The 23098-nt window shown below is 41.1% G+C and overlaps 2 protein-coding genes across 2 annotated transcripts; one reads left to right on the top strand and one right to left on the bottom strand.

Moving 5' to 3' along the window:
- The first annotated feature begins 715 nt into the window (after nt 1–715).
- Nucleotides 716–10117, top strand: LOC137286423 (uncharacterized). Its single transcript, XM_067818279.1, has 5 exons — nt 716–844; nt 5710–7005; nt 7388–7575; nt 9130–9527; nt 9857–10117. The coding sequence occupies exons 1-5, from the start codon at nt 778–780 to the stop codon at nt 10047–10049; spliced, it is 2142 nt and encodes a 713-aa protein (XP_067674380.1). The 5' UTR covers nt 716–777; the 3' UTR covers nt 10050–10117.
- Nucleotides 10118–14223: 4106 nt separating this feature from the next.
- LOC137287837 (uncharacterized) lies at nt 14224–15336 on the bottom strand. The gene has a single exon (XM_067820220.1). It carries the CDS (start codon nt 15334–15336, stop codon nt 14224–14226), a length of 1113 nt encoding a protein of 370 aa, XP_067676321.1.
- Between the last annotated feature and the right edge of the window lie 7762 nt (nt 15337–23098).

Below are 23098 nucleotides of genomic sequence, written 5' to 3' on the forward strand. Positions count from 1 at the left end.
TGTCACATGGGCTTCTTTGTGGGTCAAGACCGAAGTCTTACAAACTCCAAGCGTTATCACTTGTGAAATTAACAGTACGTGCACTGAGTGCTTAAAGGTTATCACCATAATATCTGTAAACTGTACCTGGTGGTGCCGATTCATGTCTTCAACTATACCTAACCTGTTCGTTCACTTGCTAAAACTCGTGAACAGTTGTCTGATTCACCTCCCACTGTCAATATGTATGAACATATTTCGTTTATCTCCCCTAACAACCAACTGAAGGAAACAATTTAACCGTAAAGGTTCATTGTGAACAGTGACATAGCTCAAAAGTGCAAATATCGTATGGTCGTATCTTTAACGCTTGAACTCGGTCTGACTCTTTGCTGTTCAGCAGTATATCAGTGCTCCGTAAACGGAATGACACGTACAGAAAACCCGTCAAGTTAAGTTGACGCAACGAAAAAAACTATAACTAATATGCTATAGTTTGCATATTTAGCACGCAATTTGCACAGAAAGCCTTGCTACCCAGTAACAATGTCCCCGTTCAATACGCAGCACAGGATAGACAGGGAAATATACATTGAAGTCCGTCCTGACGAAAATTAGAAGAAGATTCATGTTGTCGTTATATAATATAATATATGTAATATATTTCTTTTTAACGGCATCTTATCTAAGATAACTTGTTTTACATCTGGCATGTAGGTCAGGTAACACCACTTAAAAGGGTTGCAGATAAAATTTCCAGTAGCTCTGTTCTCATCAGTGCTGGAGGAAGGAAGGAGAATGGCAGCTTTGATGAATATCCTTAAGTTGATTTTTGTCTTATATTCCTTTAATCAGCTTTGCGAAGGTAAGAATGTAGTTTGGGTACCCCTATTTTAGATATTGGATCAACACTTCATGCATTGTACAATGTACAGTTATACAAGCTATAATTGTACATTCCATTATAGATTTGAAAACCTCTTGATTCTTATTTGCCAAGAGAGCGTTTGAATGTCACTAGTCTTCGATGTAAATGGTTGATTTAAGGAACATATACATACTACATATAAACTTGAAATTTGAAAAGAGTTTGGAATTTCTATATCCAACTATGACGTCATTTTGGGGGATTTGTATGAAATCCGAGAAGGGACATTGTCGCGTTGTCGCATTGTTGTGTTGTCGCCCTCTCAAAAACAAGCAAAATGAGGCAAAAATTAACCAAAGCGCGACAGCGCGTCAACGCGACAATTCGCCAATTTGTCGCATTGTCGCGATGTCGGGTGTCGCGTTTCGAATGACATTCTCTCCATTTCCTCCAAAGTGCGACACGCGACATAGCGACACTTTTCAAGGTCAAAATATGTCGCGTTGTCGGATTGTCGCCCTATCTAAGATATATAAGAATTCCCTAAAACGATACACCCGACAATGCGACAACGCGACATTTCATCAAAATGTCGCGTTGTCGAACTGTCGCGTGTCGCGCTTTATTAAAATATTGACCATAGTATGCATTTAACAATTTGACTAAAACGCAACACGCGACAATGCGACAAAATACACGTCGCATTGTCGCGTTGTCACCCTTTTCTGTTACCGGTGCGAATGTGTAGAAAGTCAATTAATCTACGCATGCGCAGAGAATGTTACACTCTATTTCAGACGTCACTGGTCTTTCGTTACCTCAAGTGGTTTTTAAAATGAAGTAGTGCTCGAAATGGCAATGGGCCTTCCCTTCTTGAACTGAATGCAAATCTTTCTTTGTTGCTTTATTTTTTTACATATTGCAAAATTGTATTTAGCCATTCAAGTGTGCTCTAGCAGCAAAACGAATGGTTATTAGCGCGTCTATTCATTGTAATCACGGCACACTGTGCCCCTGTCATTCAAGGCGGGGCAATTTGCTGTGCAGATTAATGTCTCTTAGTCACTCCAGATAACTATTATCATAAGTTCGAATCCGAGCACCATACACATTAATCACTTTGGACATTTCGATGACAGGTTGTGAAGAACTAAAATATTGTTAAAATTCAAGCCACATCGGCAGAAACATCAGGTGATGTCCTCGAATGGGTCACTATGTTCCAAAATGTGGCTCCTGACAGTTTCATGGTACATTCCTGTCCGACGCTGATGAATTTGTTCCAGATCTGCCTCTGTTCAGCCAGCAGTGGATGGATACCAAGTATGGCACCCCAAAGACAGTTTAGGTCGGCTTTGAACGTGATAATGGGAAAACGCCTTATAAATGGACTGTTAGCAGTAGGATATTAGAAACAATGACATCACTTGGTAGAGTTGCTTACACTGCAGTGCCAGAAACCAGCTTTCCCTCCCTCCCTCCTCTCACTCCGCGACGCTCCACTACACTCCACTCCGCTCCTCTCACTCTTCCGCCGCTCTACTCGACTCACCCAAGGATTATTGGTAAGTAGCAAGGTACATTGTAATTCATTATAATAATGTATTGTGGTGCCCGTTTTCATTTCTATTTGAATCCTATATTATTAATCCTGCACATGGCCTGATTCACAATTTACCTCATAATTTTCTCATACGGATACTATATCCAGCGGTACACATGTACTTGTATCGTTTCAAACCTACGGCTGCTATATCATAATAATTTTCAGCAAAATGGCCAGTCTGAATACTACCATTCCATTAAGCAACGACACTCAACTACTCTGGACTTCACGGCTAGATGTACGTTCATTTCATCATTGTTCTGATTTCGAACCCTTTAAAAATATCGAAAAATAATCATGCTTGTGATAGTTTTTTTCTTTTTTAACATTCCGCCGTAACGAATAAAATTTTGATGAAACGTCGCATTGTCGCATTTTCGGGTGTCGCGCTTTGTTAAAATATTGACTGCGGCGTGTATTATAAGATATTAACTAAAACGCGGCGCACGAAAATGCGACAACGCGACATTGTTAAAATATTGACTGCAGCGTGATATTAACTAAAACGCGTTGCGTTTTAGTCAGTATGTTATAATCCATACTGTGATCAATCTTTTAACAAAGCGCGACAATGCGACAACGCGACATTGTGATGAATGTGTCGCGTGTCGCGTTTTATTAGTTACGGCGGAATCCCGAAACTATCACAAGCAAGATTATTTTTATATGCTTTTAAGAGCTGAGATACCCGTGAGTCGAAGTCAATGATAAACGAACGTCCATGTTGCCGTGTAGTGTGTGGGTTAAGAGTGCGTGGTTAATGGAATGGCGTGTTCAAACTTTCCATTTTGCTGAAGAATATTATGATTGAGTAGGTGCATGTTTGAAACGATACAAGTACATATGTATCGCTGGATATAGTATCCATATGAGAAAAGTATGAGATATATTGTGAATCATCTCATGTGCGGGTTAGTAGGACAGGATTGAAATAGAACTAAAAACAGACATCGCAACTCATTATTGTAATGAAATACCTTGCTCCTTGAGAGAATGGAGCGACGGAGGAGTGAGGAGTGGAGTTGAGCGAAGCGGAGAGGTGGGCTAGGGTGGAGTATAGTAGTACGGAGCGCTGGAGGAGTGAAGGGGGAGGAGGGGATAGGAGAGTCGTGGTGTGGAATGGAGTGGAGCGTCGCAGAGTAGGAGGAGGGAGGGAGGGAGAGTTGGTTTCTGGCACTTCAAGGATATGTAACACTACCAAGCGATTTCATCGTTTCTAATAAACCATCCCTCCGAAAGAAACGCATAGGCGATTTGTTTTTTTTACAACTCTAGTAATTACCTGTCTTGTTCACACAATCGTCAAAATATGTAACACAATGATTTTACACACTTTACTGACTGGCAATAAAAATCCAGATTACTTTCCGAAATTGGCATTCATTTCAAGGTCAAATCACTACGTCATGTCATGACTCGACACGGAATATCCCCATTGAAAGAGTGCATGCTGGAGATTACCAGTCTTCTGTTGCCAGACGTCTGAATGTTGATCTGAGGAAGATATAATGACTTGCAGCTCGTTGCAGCCAAACAGATATAAGAAATCACCGGCCCCTTGCATGCAGACCTCGAGTTACCACTGCAGCTCAAGATCTGTACATCCGGGTACTACAGTTGCGTGATCGTATACGAACTCGCACGGGTGAAAGCACTACAGCCAGGGCACCTGGGCTTCAGAGGATGTCAAGTCAAACTGTACGGAACAGGTTAAAGAGATTTGTTTGAGAGCCAGAAAACCCGACGTCAGGGTTATGCTACGTCGTCATCATCGCGCTTAACGTCTTCGCTATCTAGAAGACTAGTATATTCTTTGTTTTATAGACATTACCTTCTTCTAAGCTCATGCACTCATTACTCATGTAAAATTTCATGCACTAAAGTCTATTTATAGACGAGGTTTACATGTTTGAAAATTTTCGCAACAAATTTCTCGTCTATGCGTTTATTTCTTCGGATAGTATATCACAATGACAACAATCCATTTGTATGGCGTTTTCCCATTATCACGTTCAAAGCCGACCTAAACTGTCTTTGACGTGTCGGGTGGTTAAGCGACATCTCATTCTACCTGGTATCCATCCACTGCTTGCTGAACAGAGGCAGATCTCGAACAAATTCATCAGCGTCGGATAGAACTGTGCTGTGTCAGGAGCCACATTATGGAACATAGCGACCCATTCGATGACATCACCTGATGTTTCTCCAGATGTGGCTTGAATTGTAACAATATTTCAGTTTTCCACAACCTGTCATCTTGATAAAGTCGAAATGTCCAAAGCGATTAATGTGTATGGTGCTGGGATTCCAACTAAAAGCGATAACAGTTATCTGGAGTGACTAAGAGACATTAATCTGCACAGCAAATTGCCCCGCCTTGAATGACACGGCATTCGTGTGCCCGATTACAATGAATAGTTGCGCAAATAATTGTCTTGCGGCTGAAACACTTCATAGGCTAAATACATTTATATATAAAATAATTTTCAAACAAACAATGACGATTTGCATTATGTTCAAGAAAAGCAGCCCCACTGTACTACTTCATTTTAAAAACCATTGGAAGTAGCAAAGCGACCATTGAAGTGTGAAATAGTTTAACTGTTTAACTGCGCATGCGTACTATAATTGACTTTCTACGCATGTCCGAAAACGCGACAACGCGACATTTCAGTATGTCGTATTGTCGCGTGTCGCGTTTAAGTGAATATTTAGCTTTTTCTTTACACATCTTAGATAGGGCGACAATGTGACAACGCGACATGTTTTGACCTTGAAAATTGTCGCTATGTCGCGTGTCGCACTTTGGAGGAACAGAGAAAATGTAATTGAAAACGCGACACGCAACATCGCGACAATGCGACAAATTGGCCAAATGTCGCCTTGTCGCGCTTTGGTTAATTTTTGCCTCACTTTGCTTGTTTTTGAGAGGGCAACAACGCAACAATGCGACAACGCGACAATGTCCCTTCTCGGATTCCATAGATTTGACATTATAATTGTAACGTGTTGTCCAGTTATGCTCGCTGACGAAGAGCCCCTTCAGAGCATGCCATGTACAGAATGGTAACGTTCATTTTGACGTTCATCTGTGCAGTTGTAGCTACATGTATGAAATCTCCCGCTATTCTCAGTGTAACTACTGCCACCTGAATTTAGCTATACATTCGATGAAACTGTGTAGAGATGTCTCAGATGCCGATGCTAATAATGACATTTTAGCCTAATTGTCAGGTTCATTTGTAATATATTGCAGCTTTCATGGATACAAAAGGAAGGACGTTTTCTCTTGCTTTCTTTCCCGAATACGTTACTCCGCCAACAAATGACCCCCGAAACATTCTGTACTTCTCATCCCCCCATGAGGGCATTTGTACGGTGAACTACAATGTCGGCACAAGACGTCAGGCAAGTGTGAATCTTGTTGCCAACGATGTAGTTAAACTGGCTATACCTGACGCAACACAACTCCTAACTGAAACAAGAATAGAACCGAAGGCCATTTACGTGAATTGTTCCACCGAAATAGCTCTTTATGGACAAAACAAACGCAATACATATGAGGAAACATCAGACTCATTCACAGTTCTTCCTGATGACACGTTGTCCACGGATTATTTTGTTGCAAGTGTCGAGAAATCTGCAAATCTTGGCGTTGTGGCCACCCGGGATAACACTAACGTTTCCGTGGCTCTTAATGCAACATGTCAGTATGTATTTAACAATGTCAGATACACAGATGGAGACACTGTTAATGTCACACTGGGATATGGCGACGTCTTACAGATAGGTTTAGCATCATATTCGCCCTCTGATAAGTGCGACTTAGGGGGAACCCGAATCTATTCTAATCATGAAGTAGCAGTGTTTTCAGGGGCTTTGTATGTCAAAGCACCTGCCTGTTATGGAAGTCTGTTTGGGCAACATTTGGTTAGTCAAGTTCCCCCAGAGAGCGCATTCTCAAATACTCACATTATTCCCAAAGTGGAGGCGAGTGACCTAGGAGCAATGGAATTTCGTGTTTTGGCAAAGTACAACAATACAGCCGTGAACATAACAAAGGAAGAAGCAAATGGAACTGTATTGACATGGTCTACCTTACTAAATACCGGTAGGTTTGAACAATACTGTTCTGTATCCAGCGCCAATTTCATCGTACAAAGCAGTCGACCGGTAATGTGTGTCGAACGTATTTACTTCAAAGGAATCGGAGGCACGTCGCTGTTTGTGCCAGGAACGGCTCTTTATGACAACAACTACATTGTAAAGAGTTTGGAATTGAATGGAGTGAACACAGAGAGTCCAATGATTACCATTGTATCTGAGGTATCATCATTCATGGATGTTCGTGTGAATGGCCAACATCGGGATGACATACAGTGGACTAAGCTCACAGCGGTACCATACACTGTCGGACTACTGCAGGTCCACCCTCAGAAATCATACGTTGTCAACAGTTCATCGCCACTTCTAGTGAGGCTTCAAGAAAGATTCGTCCGGGAGTCATACAGCTACAATGCAGGATATCGTGTCCCACCATTGGCAGAAGGATGTAAGTCACTATACACGTAGAGTAAGTCTTGTATTGCACACAAAAGATGTGGAGGAAGTCATGTTGCTGAGAAGACCAGGTTTTGTAACTAACAATCGGGTTACTGTTTTCAGGACTGTCATGAATTGTCTGCTCAATGGACTCGAGGTGTCCAAACATCACATAAGGGTCTGAAATGAATCAGTGTTACAACCGGTCATGCGTTGATTAATGCCAGGAAAAAGAAATCTGATTGTACTTTTCATCTGATATCAAAATTCTGCCAAAGTGTATGAGAAAGGACTAATGTTCTGTGCAGTTATAGTATATAATCTATGGTCTCGTACTTTGTTCTTTCATAGTATTTGACAGTAACGAATAAAACTGGTAACATTTGTTTTAGTGAATAATGCTGTCACCCTCAAATGCCTACCAGGCGGCTGGTTCATTACCGTGGACTTAAGCGAATCAAATTTCGACATCAGTCTCCCTCAACACATCTACATGACCAAGGACACATGTATCGGAACCATGCAGGGACAGCAACTCGTTTTCAACATGTCTTACAACGACTGCCACACAAAAACAAGTGTATGTATCAAAATACATATTTGCTGCACCTTGATGCAGGTAACTGAGATGGTATTACTGAAATGATGTAGGTTCAAATAACCAGGATCTCGCCATCCGAAGTTATTACATTTTCATAACATTAATTTGCTCATATGACGCGATGTTAAGGATATGAAATTCTGGCCATTGTGTAATATGCAGGCTAAATTGCGGTGTGCCAGTTTCTTATAACCTGAGTCCCAAACATTTGATGTAAATTACAATTCTACTCTGTTTTAATCGTAGAAAATATGTCTTTTTAAAGCAAGGCTAGATTTGTCATGTGTCCATGCAGAAAGCCAATGTACCTTAAGTCCCCATTGTCCTTAGTGTAGTGATCTAACTTCAGGTGTTCACACTATATAGCCTGTTTTTATATTGTATTGTCCTTTATAGTTAAAATGTTTTAGCTATTATACCTACTTTTAAATTTACTTCCGTGATAATCTAGCTGTTTTATTGTTCTTTGCAGACAAGTAAGTATATTATTTAACATTCTATTACTCAGTTTTAAACTTTCTTAGTCACGATATGGGTTTAATACAGTAGATATGATTTTAGATATTAACTTACTTAGGCAGAAGTGAAACAGGTGAAACCAGCGAATTTGGCACTGACAAACCAAATATGGCATTCAAGAATTCGACCTCTCATTCAAAGATTTCTGACATGAGCAAGGATCGCAACACTGCATAGCGTTGCAGTTTCTAAGACATGATCACTTTTGTCGCACTATATGAGATGGGATTGACTGGTGCATTGTTACAGTCTTAGGTACCGTTACCGTAAGCGCCTTACATCCGAACCCATGCCCCTTTTCCGTCGGTTACTGACTGTCTGAGAAAGACCAAGAGCGTAACTCCAAGCGCCAGAGTGTTGGCAACGAGTTGCCAGCCTGAAATATGCCTGTTGTAGCGAAAATGAAATAGGAACGAGCTGATTTAAACAGAACATGCATAACTGCCAATGGTAGCTTGAAAAGACACAGACAAGTCGACATATTACCTTTACAGTATTAAAGATGACTGGTGGTGGCACCAAACAAGACTAATTAGTTATTCCAGACAGCCAAGTAGTACCAAGACGTCAAATGTGCAGTCGCATTTCAAGCGAGACATGAACGCCAGATTGGAACGGGCATAGATGCTGGTCCTTCTATTTCAAGAATTAGAAACCTTCTATTCAAGGGATGTGGAGAAAACCGACCCCTGCGAAAACATTTATATTAGAATGTTTGCAACTGAGTAATGTCAATTAACCTCGACACAGTTTTGTGGTGGACAGTTCTGGTTACTCCTCTTCGATGAGTGACGCTTCCATTTTCGGCTATCGCATTCAAAAGACACATGTCGGCAGACGACCAGAGCCACATTTGATAAAGCGGTCGTACCACTGTAACGCCCGTAAATGTACTTGAAGCTGTTGGGGTTTCAGCAGCGTTATCAAGCGAGACCAAGTCCCTGACGTGCCATGATTTAGATATACGTGCTAATACTGAACGATGTTCATGTGTCTTTTATTTATATTATTCAGGTATCAAACGGCATGATTACCTTCAAGAACATGTTGACATATGCACCACCATGGACTGATCATTTGGTTCGACATGTCATCTGGAATCAAGATGTCAGCTGCTCTGAACCAGTGGGTGGGACGGACTCCGTTCACCTTTACCCCGATTTGAATACAACTGTACATGGCTCAGTATCTGGAAAGGTGCAAGGATCCAGCGTCCATATTTCCCTGTACCAAGACGCATCATATATGCACCTTTTGAAAGGCGATCTGATTCACACTAAGATTGGAGCACCCGTGTACGTTCAAGTTGCCTCGCCAGGAACTTCCAACACAATAATGGTTTTACAATCATGTGACGCCCACCTTGACAGTGTTCCTGGGAAACAAGCATCTTATCCACTCATTACAGATGGGTGAGTGAGATTACATTGCATCTGAATGAAACAATTTTAATATGCAATTCTTTCCATGAAACACCACCATCTTCCTGTGCCCTTCTACAACTGGAAAATCACTTTTGTAACGTTTTGCCTTACTGGATGAATACAAGATATCATTAGACTTTATATTTGCTTTATACGTCATAGTTCTACTCATGTCCGGATTCATGTTACATGCTGCTCGTCAAGTTATATTCAAACATAAGTAATACGTGTACGTAACATGTCACTGTGGAACATGATAAGAATTTTTTTTCACAGTTGTTCGATGTGGCTTTGGAACATTCTTGTTTTATTTCCAGATGTGCCGTGGATGTTGGCACTCAGATCCTCGTGACGCGAAATTCCGTGACCAGGTTTAAGTTTGACATGTTTGACATTCCTAATGAACAGGATGGCATCTACATTACTTGTCACGTGACATTCTGTGACCAGATGGACTTCTCCGACAAATGTCAACAGCAGTGTCACTCAAATCCAAATATAATTGGCTAATATCTGTAATGCAAACCAAGAGCGCTGATGGTTCATAAAACGGATCCTACTGATTGACGAAAATGTCATCTGTCTCCGGGTTTTTTTATTTCCCTTCACAAAAGCATAAACTCAACAACCACATGAACAATTCAGCAAATTGGTGACACAAGTCTTCCTTTATTCGACAGTCAGACATGTTCCAGCTGAACCCGCTCGAGTAACAGTCCTTTGTCAAAGGGAAACTACAGTTTAGCATCTTCCAAGACGGTCGTAATGATATATTAGAAGGTCCACTCAGAAACAAAACGGAGGTACAATAATGCGAAATTCAGTAGTGTTAGACTGGAATTAGAATAGGACTGGTTAAGATCCCCCAAACTGCATATGCCTGCAGACACATCTGAAGAAAGTGGGCACGAGAGCTGACCATTACTGGTCGTTTCGACTTTTTGTTTTTAAAATTACTTACCCATATAAATGCCTCATATATGCCCTTGTTAGATGCCTATTTTCGGCCAAAGTCTAATTTTGATAAATGCACCTCTTTTCCGGAAAGTAACCAAGAAGTCAGAACATCAACAATATCGAAAATAGACGATAACTATTATTGTGTTTATCCGATGATGACCCCAATAGATGCTGTACTATCACGTGTCTCTACGTTGTCATGGAAACTTCCTATTATAGGATACATATCACTATTGATATATATATCATGCATCGTGGAATCAAACGTGAAGATCCCGGTTAGAGGAACCTGTGGTCTTCAGAAACCCATGTATGTCCGAAAAGGTGACTAACTAGATCGGAGGGTCATACCAGCTGACTTAGTTGACACATTGTATCGTAACCCAGTTGCATAGATCGATGTTCAGGCTGTTGATCACTGCATTGACTATTCCAGTCTCGATTATTGCTCACATATAGTTGGAATTTGTAGAGGCAAACAAACAAACAAACAGACACACAAAGAATCATTTGTATACACCCTTCACTTCTTGTGAACAGTTCTCAAGTTGATGTTATTAAATGCATGTTATCGTTGAACATAAACAACATTAACTGAAAAGAGTGGCGCGATACTTGCTTCCACATGCATATATTAGGGATGTAACGATTCATCGAACTACACTTAGGGGCAAAAGAAACGATACCATATTGTTGAAGCCAATTAATCAAAAATAACAAAACATGAACAGAACATCAATGTTGTAATTTGAAGACAAAATTAGGTGAAGAGTGTGGAACATCAAATTCATTAAACGAGGTCAATAACTGTGAGAGTTAATGGCATAAAACCACATGATATTTATATGTCCTGTATTCGATCACTCCAGTTTTATGAGATAACACATTGTCAGTGACACAGACACACGCATGTGAGTCATTATCGAGTGTGGTCACCACCGGCATCAATACAGGCTCTAACACGACGTCGAACAGATGAGGTCAGACGTCTGATCACGTGAGGAGGTATCCTGTTCCATTCCCCCCTCAAAGGTTGGATGAGGGTTTACCTGTTCACTGGGGCGACTTGTCTGGCACGAATCTGTCTCCCAAGATGGTCCCACAAATGCTCAATGGGTGAAAGATCCGGAGAGCGTGATGGCCATGGCAGGACAACAACGTTGTTAGCGTGGAGCTGTGTGACATGGGGCGTTGTCCAGTTGAAAGACGGTTCTTGGATTCTGTTGCAGGAAGTGTAGAACAACTGGCCGAAGGACTTGGTCAATATAACGTTGCCCATTCAAATTTCCATCCATAACAACCAGATCTGTCTTTCTGTCACCACATATCCCTCCCGACACCATAACGCCCCCTTCTCCAAACCGCTCAATCTCCTGCACGCAGCTACGTGCCTTCCGCTCTCCTCTGCGTCGATGCACTCGTTGCCTGCCATTAGGTCTGTTCAGGAGGTATCTGCTCCCGTCTGTAAATAAGACTCTGTCCCATTGTCTGCGCTGCCAACCTTGAACGACACGTGCCCATCTCACACGTTGACGTCGATGCTGACGCCTCAGCTCAGTGCTACACCACGGTAGGGTCTGTGTGCTCGAATACCATGCTGAAGAAGTCTCCTGGACACATTCCTCCGGCTGATACGATAACCCAGGGCAGTCGTTGCTGATGACGTCACAGTGAGAAATCGGTTGCGCAAATGCAGTGTGCGCATGTACCGATCTACAGCTGGGTTCGTGACCCGAGGTCTGCCACTCCTCGGCCTGTCCTGTGTCCTGCCTGTCTGTCTGTAACGGGTCATTAACCTGGTTATTGTAAGTCGGCTACAACCGAAGATCCTTGCGACGTGAGTGTGGGTGGCACCAAGCTGGATCATGCCAATTGCCCTTTCTCTCTCTTCTGTCGATAATCTCGGCATGGTCGCAAACGTAATCGCAAAATGTAGATGTCGACAAACATTTTCATGTGCTTTTATACCGAATATAATCAGGTGTATCATGCGTGCACGTGCACTAAACTATTGTGAATAAGTTCATTTTTCTGGCTTCTTGTTTTGCACGTGCATCCTTGCTTTATTGCGCCAGCCTTGTTGCATTCGGATGAATGTCCTTAGCCATAATTTCTCATAATATTGACGTCCAAACACCACTTATGACTTTTATATGTTTGGTATCGTTTCTTTTGCCCCTGAGTGTATGATAGATGTCCTATTGATAATTCTCGATTTTTTAAATCGATTTCAACTTGTTTTTATTTCATACAGGCTATTTCGGAAATGACTTCAAATGAGACAATTCAGAGAAAACACACACGATTATTGTAAAATTATGTCGCAATACATTGTTGCGATCGTAATAGTTGTTCCCCCTATATAGTCAGCCCTAGTATATAAGCAGTCAAGTGTAATTTGTGTGAAGTTATCCACATGAAAGGAGTGTAGCCATATCTACATATGTCACATTCCGTGGTGCCATTACCATGGAGAATAACGCGCACTTTCTCTAAACTGCAAACACTCCTCTTAATGGCGTCGTGAAGTATTCTTATCCGTGTAACGATATTCTACAACGCTGCGTAATAAATTATTTTACCTGAGAGGTGGGGCTTTCACACATGAGAGTACAGCATCCATAATATGTTACTGTAATATTCCTTATTCAGCTTGGCAGATTGGTTATTGTGCAACTACTCGGCGTTAGCTTGGTAAATATCTCAAACTTGTCCAGTCCTTACATGTGTATTTGGTATCCAATGTGAAAAGTGCCATTGGTTGTTGTTTAACGCCTCCAGCAGTATTTGAAATATATGGTAGTGATCAGAAATCAATCCAGTCTGGACCAGACAATCTAGTGATCTTCAAGATGAGCATTAAAATCTACGCAAAACCAAGAAAAGAGATGCATGATAACATCATGCTCTCGCAGTCAGTTCCGATATCAAATAACTATGATTTTCGGACGGAAATCTAATGGGAAGAACACATATAGAAAAGATCGCATTTTGTCGAATGCCCATATGCAGGAAAATACTACGTTTTCAAGTTTGCCGTGTTATGTGTGGTGGTATTGTGTACAGTACCAACAACAATGTAATGACACTGCCTCTTAGTGTGTAATTACAACTCACCTATCATTTTAGAACGAAACAAAATTACAGGATTACCCGAATGCATACTCACCTGTTCCAAAATCGTAAATAAATGCCTTGCATGAGTGTTCCCAATGACTTTTTACATGGAATTGTATGCGTTTACTGAAATTAATCAGAGCACGTTTCAGACACTATGCTATCACATAAAATTTCGTTTGATAAATTGAAAAAAAAGCTTTATTCGTCATTGCATTACATACACTACCCTTTTGGTTAAGGTTACAACTGCAAGTTTTTGTCTTTGCAATGTGACATATTTACATGCAACTCTCCCTCAAATCTCAGGAATTGTGTAAGTCTTCGGCTCGCATCCCCACTAAATTCTAATGATGAAGAAATGAAGAGCATACGCGCGGGAGTCTTTACAGATATGCATATGTTTTTTGACCAAATAGAAACATAATCAGTCGACATATAACGGCATTATTTACACTATGTAGATAAGAAGCATAAAATGCAGAGAAAACACATTCCTCAAGCTCGACTGAAACACAAGCAATTATATATAGTCTTACAATTCCATTATCGTAAGTTTAAGTATAAGTTCGACCATCACCAGGCTAAATACTTGCAGTCACATCCTTTATGTTGTAGTGGTAGTTGTCCGTCTGTCCTCAAGATCATGACATGTATCAGTGTGTCTCGAAAAGCCACTTATTGCAAGTTGTCGGACATAATCAGACACCTTAGTTTGGCTGTCTTGGAACCTCAACTTTTCAGATGACAAAGCTTTCTCCAAATTACGAAACGGACTGTAAAGAGATGTCAATTTACTTTTAGTGGATGGATCGTCCAACGTTGTCTTCGATCTCAGAAGGGAATATTCTGGATTACTCCATCGAACTGTCTTTCTAGGAACTTTCTTTTTAGATAATATGGATGGAGAAACATTCTTATGCCCATGTACACCCTCTTTAGTATCCTGCAATGAATTACTAGTATCATTATTCAGCACATTATCAGATACATTTTGTCCTGAATATTGTTCTAATTGTTGATGTTTAGAACCATTATCAGACGTTTCGGTCCTGTCATCTGACTCGTTGTATTTGGTATGATATCGTACATCCCGAAAATGGACTGGACTCGTCTCTGGTCGTTTTGGGTCACTACACTGCGCCTCTCCAAAGGAACTTCTGAGGCTGCTATTTCTGTGCAAGGACAGATTTGTAGATTGCCTGTTGGATGTAAGATGAACCGTCGATCTTTGTCGATCAGGTGAAGATGATACCGTGGAGGAAATGTCATCCCCAACTGGTGAGCACCTCACGCTACTTACATTCCCAACACGCCCCGATTTTATTGACCGAGGCATTTGCTTGTAGTTTCCCCAAACTGCAAATTTCAAGGGCACCAGATGAGGAAATCGTGAAGAACGTAACTTGAATCTCATCGCGTCACATCTAATCACCCGAGATGAATGTTGTTTATGCATCTGAATGTCATCCAGATCAGAATTTAATTTACTCTGTATGACTCTGTTTTTCCTATATGCATCTCTCTCGTTGTCGCTCCAGAACACAGCGGGTGGTGGAAGTCTCCTGTCCTCCTCGGCAAGATGGAACTGCGACTTCCTGTCCTTTCCATCAGAGCGTTGTCTCAAGAAGCTTCTGCTGTTGGAACTGTTGGTAGAGGTCCTTGTTATGGCCAACATAGGCCTCGTCTCTGGCCATCTACTGTGGTAACCATTGTCCATCCTTCTCAGTGTGTGTTGATGATTCTACTAATTATGGCTAATCCTTTCAAAATGTTCCAAGCTGATGTGAATGTGGATCATTTATGGATGATTATTCCACATATAATATCACCTCCTCCACCTCCACATAATGCCGTCGGAATATTCGGTGTAACAACAAGCAGATGTAGACAAAACAATCCATACAAATGTGTTTACTGAATGCAAGTTATCTTGGGCGTATACGAGACACACACACCCGTCTATGTTTTCGCTATCAAAACCTCTATCTTTTTAAATTAGTACGACCCATGCAGAGAGTAAGGTATATTGACTAGACAAATGACTAAATGATCCAGCTTATATACCCTCTCTTGCCAATAATCAATGAAGTCGATATCAATGATTAATAGTCATGGTAACAAAACAAAACCTATCCATATACATGAACGTTGAATATTACTAAGCATTGAATAGTTTTCAAATTTTAGTATCTTTCGTCGTATTGTCACAATTCTTACAATATCATTCTGTAAATTTGTAAATAGGAACTATATAGATGAACATGAAGTGTATAACAAAATGGACAAATGTTTTGACATGTTCTCAATAGTTTCTTAATATATTCTATAAATGGCGTAGGTTTAAGTTTCAGATGCATAAATGTGAAGATTTTGTTTTCCTTCAGCAAATGATATTCACATATGAATTGTAACCTGCGAAATAAATTACCTTGTTTGACTACAGATAATACCCGGTGGCAATTAATAATGACATGCATATATCTCTAGGGTACGTCGGGATTCGTACAGGGATTTACTTCGCCAAAACAAATAGGATTAAATCATCCATTCACGGAAATATTTACAGAAGACAGCTCATATTTCTAATTGAAGTTTTTCTAGGTATGAAGTTCATAACCAGCTCAGCATGATCCCCAAAAACGTTTGAGCATTTTTCAACACACTGTGGTGGCACATGTGACAGCTAGGATGAATGTATTCCTAATCATTGACTGATAATATGAGGATTGGTCGTTGGTAGAGCGTCTCTCTTATCAAGCCATGGCTTTCGCATGTCATCACTGCTGTGAGGTCCTGTCCCCTTTAGCACCCATTATCACGGATTGAATGACATGTTGTGAGTGTTGAGTAAACTATTCAGGACATTAATCCGATGTGACAGTGTTCGTATTATACATTCGGTTACTGTATCAGTAAAGCACGCAGTCTCAAGTAGTAGCTTAAAACCTAAATCAATGTACGTCAAACCTTGATTTTTTAGATCCATGCACAATAAAATATTATGGGATGTTCTATTTTGGGATGATGTTATTCTGGAAACATACTCTATTATTGCATTTGGATCCGGAAAATGATAATTCCACTCAGGTCGGTGTAAAATTCAAAATTTAAAGTTTAACGTGTCAGTTACATGCGGTACGTTTCAGTAACAAGAGAGAGGTTGTATGTTGTTCTGATATTGGTTAGCTTAACTAGTATCCTTTACATGCTGTACGCGTCGTGTCTGGAAGATCTAAGAGACGTTGGAATATTGAAAGTTCGAACAAGACACATAATTGTGACACGATCTCTTTAATTTGTCTACAGACAAAGAGTTTTTATGACAGGCCTGTCCCATAAGACGGTATCGTCAAAAGGACTGTGTTACTGAAGTGGTCAAAGTACATCTAAGTTGTGACATGAGCTTCATAGAGCTGTAAGTATTGAGTGAGTGTGAAGACGATTAGCAATGGCCTAGGCAGATGGAACCTCCATGCCTGAATCCGTCTGACATCCCACGGCAGACGGACCGTCACATTTCTTCAAGACGTCGTTGGTGCCACAAACGTCAGCTCTAGACTAATCGTCGTTGGGAAAACGCTATGTTTTCAGATGAATCTTGGACTTTGGGCTTTCTTGACAGACACAACTGATTGTGGCGAAGACGGAATGGACGATCCTCTTGATATCAACGTTAGACAGACCAAATAATGTTCGGGTGGTTCAGTAATGGTGTCTGGTGGGATCACTGTGACTGGCAGAACACAATGACATGCTATTCAAGGACGTTTAAATGGTTAGTTCTACGTCGTGAGGGTGAATATGGTGCTATCTGCACATGGAAGTCGTTTCAAAATGACAACAATGTAAGAGCTCATATGGTTCGTGCTGTTCTTCAGGACATTATTACCTTAGCATGGCCAACACTCGATATCAACAATTCTGAAATAAATAAATGAATGAGGCTAGGCGTGCGATCAGAAAGCGTATGCTCTGTCGAATTCCGCATTGTTTCAAGAGTTGAGGCGGTTTCAAGCCATACTAATAATTATCAACATTCATGGTAATGGCGTCATGAATAGTAGGGTGCATTTTGAAAGATCATCCAAAAAGATCTATGGTAATCGGGCGTGCAACGACTAATGTAAATCACAAGCTCATTACACGGTTAAACTATTACCTCGTTCAAAGTCTAAAATCAATAGTTGTGACACCTTTCATTGATTACCCTGTACGTTTTATTAATAGTATATATCTGTGATTTTCTCATACATATCCACATATGAAATATTTCTACCTATAGTGCATAGCTTTTTAATGCAAAAAGTCATGCAGACTTACGTAAGTTTACGTCAGTAAAATAAGGTTGAAATTCACAAGGTATAATTTGATATTTTGATTTTATTGTATGGCTTTTTGGATGACGACTCCTTTATTCGAACTAATGGACCAGAAAAGTTGTTCATTGATACATGTGTGTCGGGAGTAGGGTGGGATGGAGGATGTCTCGTGGACGGCCTGATCTGGCCTGTGATAGTATGCTGTAGACAGGCCGCATTGCATATTGGACCTCTAAGAACCCACAGCCGGCGAAGTTCAGAAGATAAGACAATATGACGTGCAATCCGATTAGTTTATTTCGTTGCCGTGGGAACCTATGTTGCAGTAGTTCTGAGCAAGCTGATGAAAGGTAGACGATAAATGTTCGGAATCTTAGATTCGCCCTTACCATGTGATTCTGGATTATCAGCGTTCTTGTCCCAAAACGTCTAGAAACTGGGCATCCATAACCTAGATATGCTCCTTCATTATCCAGATACACCTGTACACAAACTCTGTACCTGGAGTAGATCCGTCGCAGCTAGCAGAACTCCTGTCATCTAAAACAATATTCTAAAACAATACTCCAACTACAGGTAAAAATATGTTTGAATTTAGTTCAAGGAATATTTTTTGAGCGGCCTTTAGAAGTTGGTGTGATAAGCAATGAGGAGATCTCTGTGGCCATACAACTTGTCTAGTATTAACCGTTATCGAGCACTTGAAGTTCACAGAGCCCGCTCATATTAATGATAAAGGAACTGCAAATCCACAGAACTCTGCTCTTTGTTCATCACCCCAACTTATCAAAGATGTTCCTCATGGATAGGGGAGTTTCAGTGTGTATTTTAATATTTTTATAAGCACACGTGAGTATGGGATTGTGGGCAGTGAAATCCATACACTGTCGTCATTATTCCACCGAAGGTATTACTTGGTCAGTAGGTCAGTGTTGCATGTTGCAGCGTATCACTCATTTCTCATATCTCACCAGCTATTTATTCAAATCACCTGTTACCTTCTGACGGGGTGCTGGAGACATATTGTTCCGAATTTGGGTTGGGATTAGTATTGGCAGATATATCGTGCATGGCGTATCTGTTGGTACCTGTCTCTATGTGTGAAATATGATTGGCTGGGAGATTTCTCGTCACGTGTAACGGATATGAGTGCCCGCTTTCACTTGCTCTGTGTTCAGCGAGGTTCAAGTGGACATTCTGTGTGCATGTGGCATGTCAACATACTAACCGTAAGGTACAAACACAGTCATTAAATTGTAGGTGTAACCTATTGCAAAATATTGACTTACCACTTAATATTTCGTGTCGAGTATATATTGTCACTGCTTTACTTCAAGTACAGGCTTCGGTAGATACACGTGTGGACTGTGTCAGAATACAAAATGCAAAAACTCCTCATCAGAGAGCAGAGCACATTGCCACAGAGACCAGGTGTCAAGACACCAGAAAGCGCATGCCGTTACGACAGTGATCACACATCACTACACCTGAGTACACGTAATTGTTTCCAGACGGCACACTCCACCACTCGCGGGAACACGCCCCCATTGCTCCATACAGCAAACCTCATAAACCAATGGCGCGTACGCAATGATCCCAGGGAGCACAAATTACACCCGCAACCACTCCTTTACCCACAGGAGCACACCCCATTACACCAGTGATCACACCCCAAAATTCCTTTGCCCAAGGGAGCACATCCCGTTAACCCATTACCAAAGGGAGCACATCACATAACACGCGGGAGCACACCCCATTATCACAGAGACAAGAAAGCGTACTCGTTCACATCCGCAAACACATCCCTTTACCCAGGTGATCACACCCCACTACCACAGACAGCACACACATGCACACACATGCACACACAAAAAACACTTTGACGTACATTAAATATATATTTTAATTGAAGTGTCAACAATATCCTAAGAGAAATTCGGACATAACATGCGCTTTAGCATTCCGGTTAAACACCTTTCTGACAAAACACACAGACGCAAGTACAAGAACCTGATTTGAAACTTAAAGAGGTGGTCACTCAAGACATGGCCACCAAAAAGCAGAGAACGGTAGCCTATGTATCCTGACATTGCCACTATGCTTATGTACACTCATGTCAACACGTTGTATCACCGTGTGTTGCGATCCCAGATAAGCCTCTGACAACGTACACGCTAAGGCTGAGGGTCTACAGATGTCACCTTCTCACTGACACAACTTATCTCTCACCTTACTGTGTGAGAAAAGACTTTTATCAAAGCATATCATAAACCACCATAAAAGCGTCATATTATGCGATAAGCATCTAGGATTGTCCATTAATAATCCCAATAAATCGGGTATGGCCGGTGATGGAAGCTTATTTATAGGAAAATATTTGCCGAGTGTCAACATCTTGTTCTACCTTGTTATCGACGACTATTTCTGATTGTAATAAAATCTGGGTGATTTGATAGCAATCCTCCTACAATCAAGCACTTGACTTGACACTGCCAGTCCCGTAGGAGAGGTAGCGACAAATCATTTTGATGGCGTCTGGCAAAGTGACCTTTGACTTTGGACTTGAAATGCCAGCACAGGTAAGCAATACAGTAGCAAATTTAAAGCCGCTCTTAAAATCCCAAGTACTCCGATAAAGAAGGTGTAAAGGGCACGGAATACACTTGTCCCTGTACTAAATACGTATCACTCCAGTCAAAATATTCATTTCGCTTTGCTGATTCGCAGGATATTGTGTGAATGATGTGTTTCTTCGTGAGTTCAAATCACTAAGAATTGTTCCAAGGAGAATTCCATTCAAGGATTAAGAAACGTTTTACTGTGTCCAATACAATGCCAAAGAGTACCATATTGAAAAACGGTGAAGTGTTAGCGAGGGCCAAAAATCGCCATGAGGAAAGAACTCTAAATCTTCATCTGAAGCACCTTCAACAAGAACATCACGTTGTGGAGGACTCCCTGGTCAAGGAAAAACAGTCTCTTCTCCAAATCAGACGAAACACATTCAGAACATCCGGACGAAGTCCAGCTGTTGATGATATTTATTGCCAGGGAAACGTGTCAATTTGTAAATCCCAACAAATGCTGTCAAAGCATTTCCGGAAGCCCTGGGCGTTCACGTTCGCTGAGACATCCTACAACGCCGTATATAACGACCCATTTGACCCTTACATGTATCGACGACCACGTGTCCAGGGTTCTAGACCTATCTTACCAAGGGTTGGTTGCAAGTCCGCACCATCTGGACTCCGACAGGAACGAAATAGGCACGCTATGTCTCGTCCAATGACCTCATTGGACCAAAGAAACAATGTAAGATCGCCAGGACTGAAACGACATGCTTTTCCTTTGAAAGCAGATAATGTGAGAGGTGATCCTCCTGAAAGTGCACACGGGAAGGAAGACGACACGGATGTTGTTCAGTATGGACCTCCACGATTGCAAACACCTGTACGGACAACCACAGAGGATAGAGCTGCAGTTATAAGAAATGATAAGAAGCAAAGATCACTTTCAGTGACAAAACCAAACACACATGGTAGTGACGAAGGTAAAATGCTGCATCGGAAACATAGATCACATTCAGTTGCAGCAATGGAACATCGAGCTAACGTACTATTCGGACTTGATGAAGTGGACTTCTACAACCGAGAACCTGTTTGTTCCACGAATACAACCTCAGTCGTCCGGGAACAGTTTGCTCCCGAAACCACTGAACAGGCAAACAGTAATCAGACAAGCAACCCAAGTAAAGGTGAGCCTCGTGATTCAGAGAAATCTCCCGTCGGTGATCTCACAGGAGATAATAATGGACGTGTGACAAAATGTGACGAGGATGCGGATTGCTCAGTTGATGCCAGCAACGATGACAAGAGGTACATACTTTTTAAAGGAAGGAAGATCTACAACTACGTCAGGCCTCAGGATCGATATCGCCGTGATCCTTTTAAGGAAGTACGGCGGGAAACTTTAGTCAGAAGGGTCTCTATTGAAAATCCGATATTTCTCAATGGATACCGGGAATCTAATTTCAGTTTTGAAATCAATTTTCCAAAAGCAGCTCGTGACCGTGCTCTTCGACATATGGTGGAAGCAAATACTGTAACAACTGCAGAACGTCGAAGACTAGTTTATCAAAATACGTCATTGCAGCAACGAGTTGAGAAGTTCTGTCAGTCGAGTGAGTGAGTGAGTTCATTTTTACGCAGCTTCAGCAATATTTTCAGCAACATTTTCAGCAATATTACGGTTGGGAATCGGTTTTCCATATTGCGTCTGTGTGGGGTATCGAACTAGTAGATTCGTTGTAGTTGTAACCAGCTTGAATACAACTTATAAATGACACTTATTATCAATATTAGCTAATAATGTTACATGATAATGTCATATGTAATATGTAGACGGACGGATGGGAAAGGACTGTTCTGGATTTACCCAAGACATATGTTTTACTAAATGTTGTATCTCTTCAGAAATTGTTTATTTTTAAATTCTTTTCACAAGTGTCCATCAGTGTCATTTGATATCCATATAGACAGAGAGCAAATATATGTCAACATCACGCAGCAAAATGCTACTCACAGTTTACTTGATATTGTCAACTTCAAAAGCAGTTGAAATATTCCGGTGCACAATGATTCGTATAACCCTGCAGTGCTTTAGTTCCGTAGTGAAAAAAACGCAGACCTGTACTTGAAAGACCAGTGCTTGCAGGTATCCAGTCAGTCATTACATATCATTTTCATCAACATATTTTAAGCATTTCCTTCAGAACAACAGGATACATGTGTGCCCTCTCAGTATCAAGGACTTCGTTTGACGCCCAAGGACTTCGGCGTATGCGTACTTCGGGGTTATACTTTACTCTGGGTTAACACTATGTCAAAGAGTGGTCAGCAGCGCATCGAACATCATGGTGTTTAACAAGATGAATAATGTCAACTCTACAGGAGCTCGGCAAAGTTCCTGTTATAGAGTGGGAGAATCCTCCCTTGTCCACAAAACGGCAACAATCCACATAGGTATTAAGAGCGTGATACCACAGTGCCATCTGTGATCGCATTACTGCTGAGAGTTGTGTGAGGCAATGGATTTTGATCCGTGATATCTAACATTTTTGTCTTTTTGAAATATTTTACTGATTGAGGATTGATCTGACTG

This window comes from Haliotis asinina, chromosome 6 (genome assembly GCF_037392515.1).
Source record: "Haliotis asinina isolate JCU_RB_2024 chromosome 6, JCU_Hal_asi_v2, whole genome shotgun sequence".
NCBI classification, from domain to species: Eukaryota; Metazoa; Mollusca; class Gastropoda; order Lepetellida; family Haliotidae; genus Haliotis; species Haliotis asinina.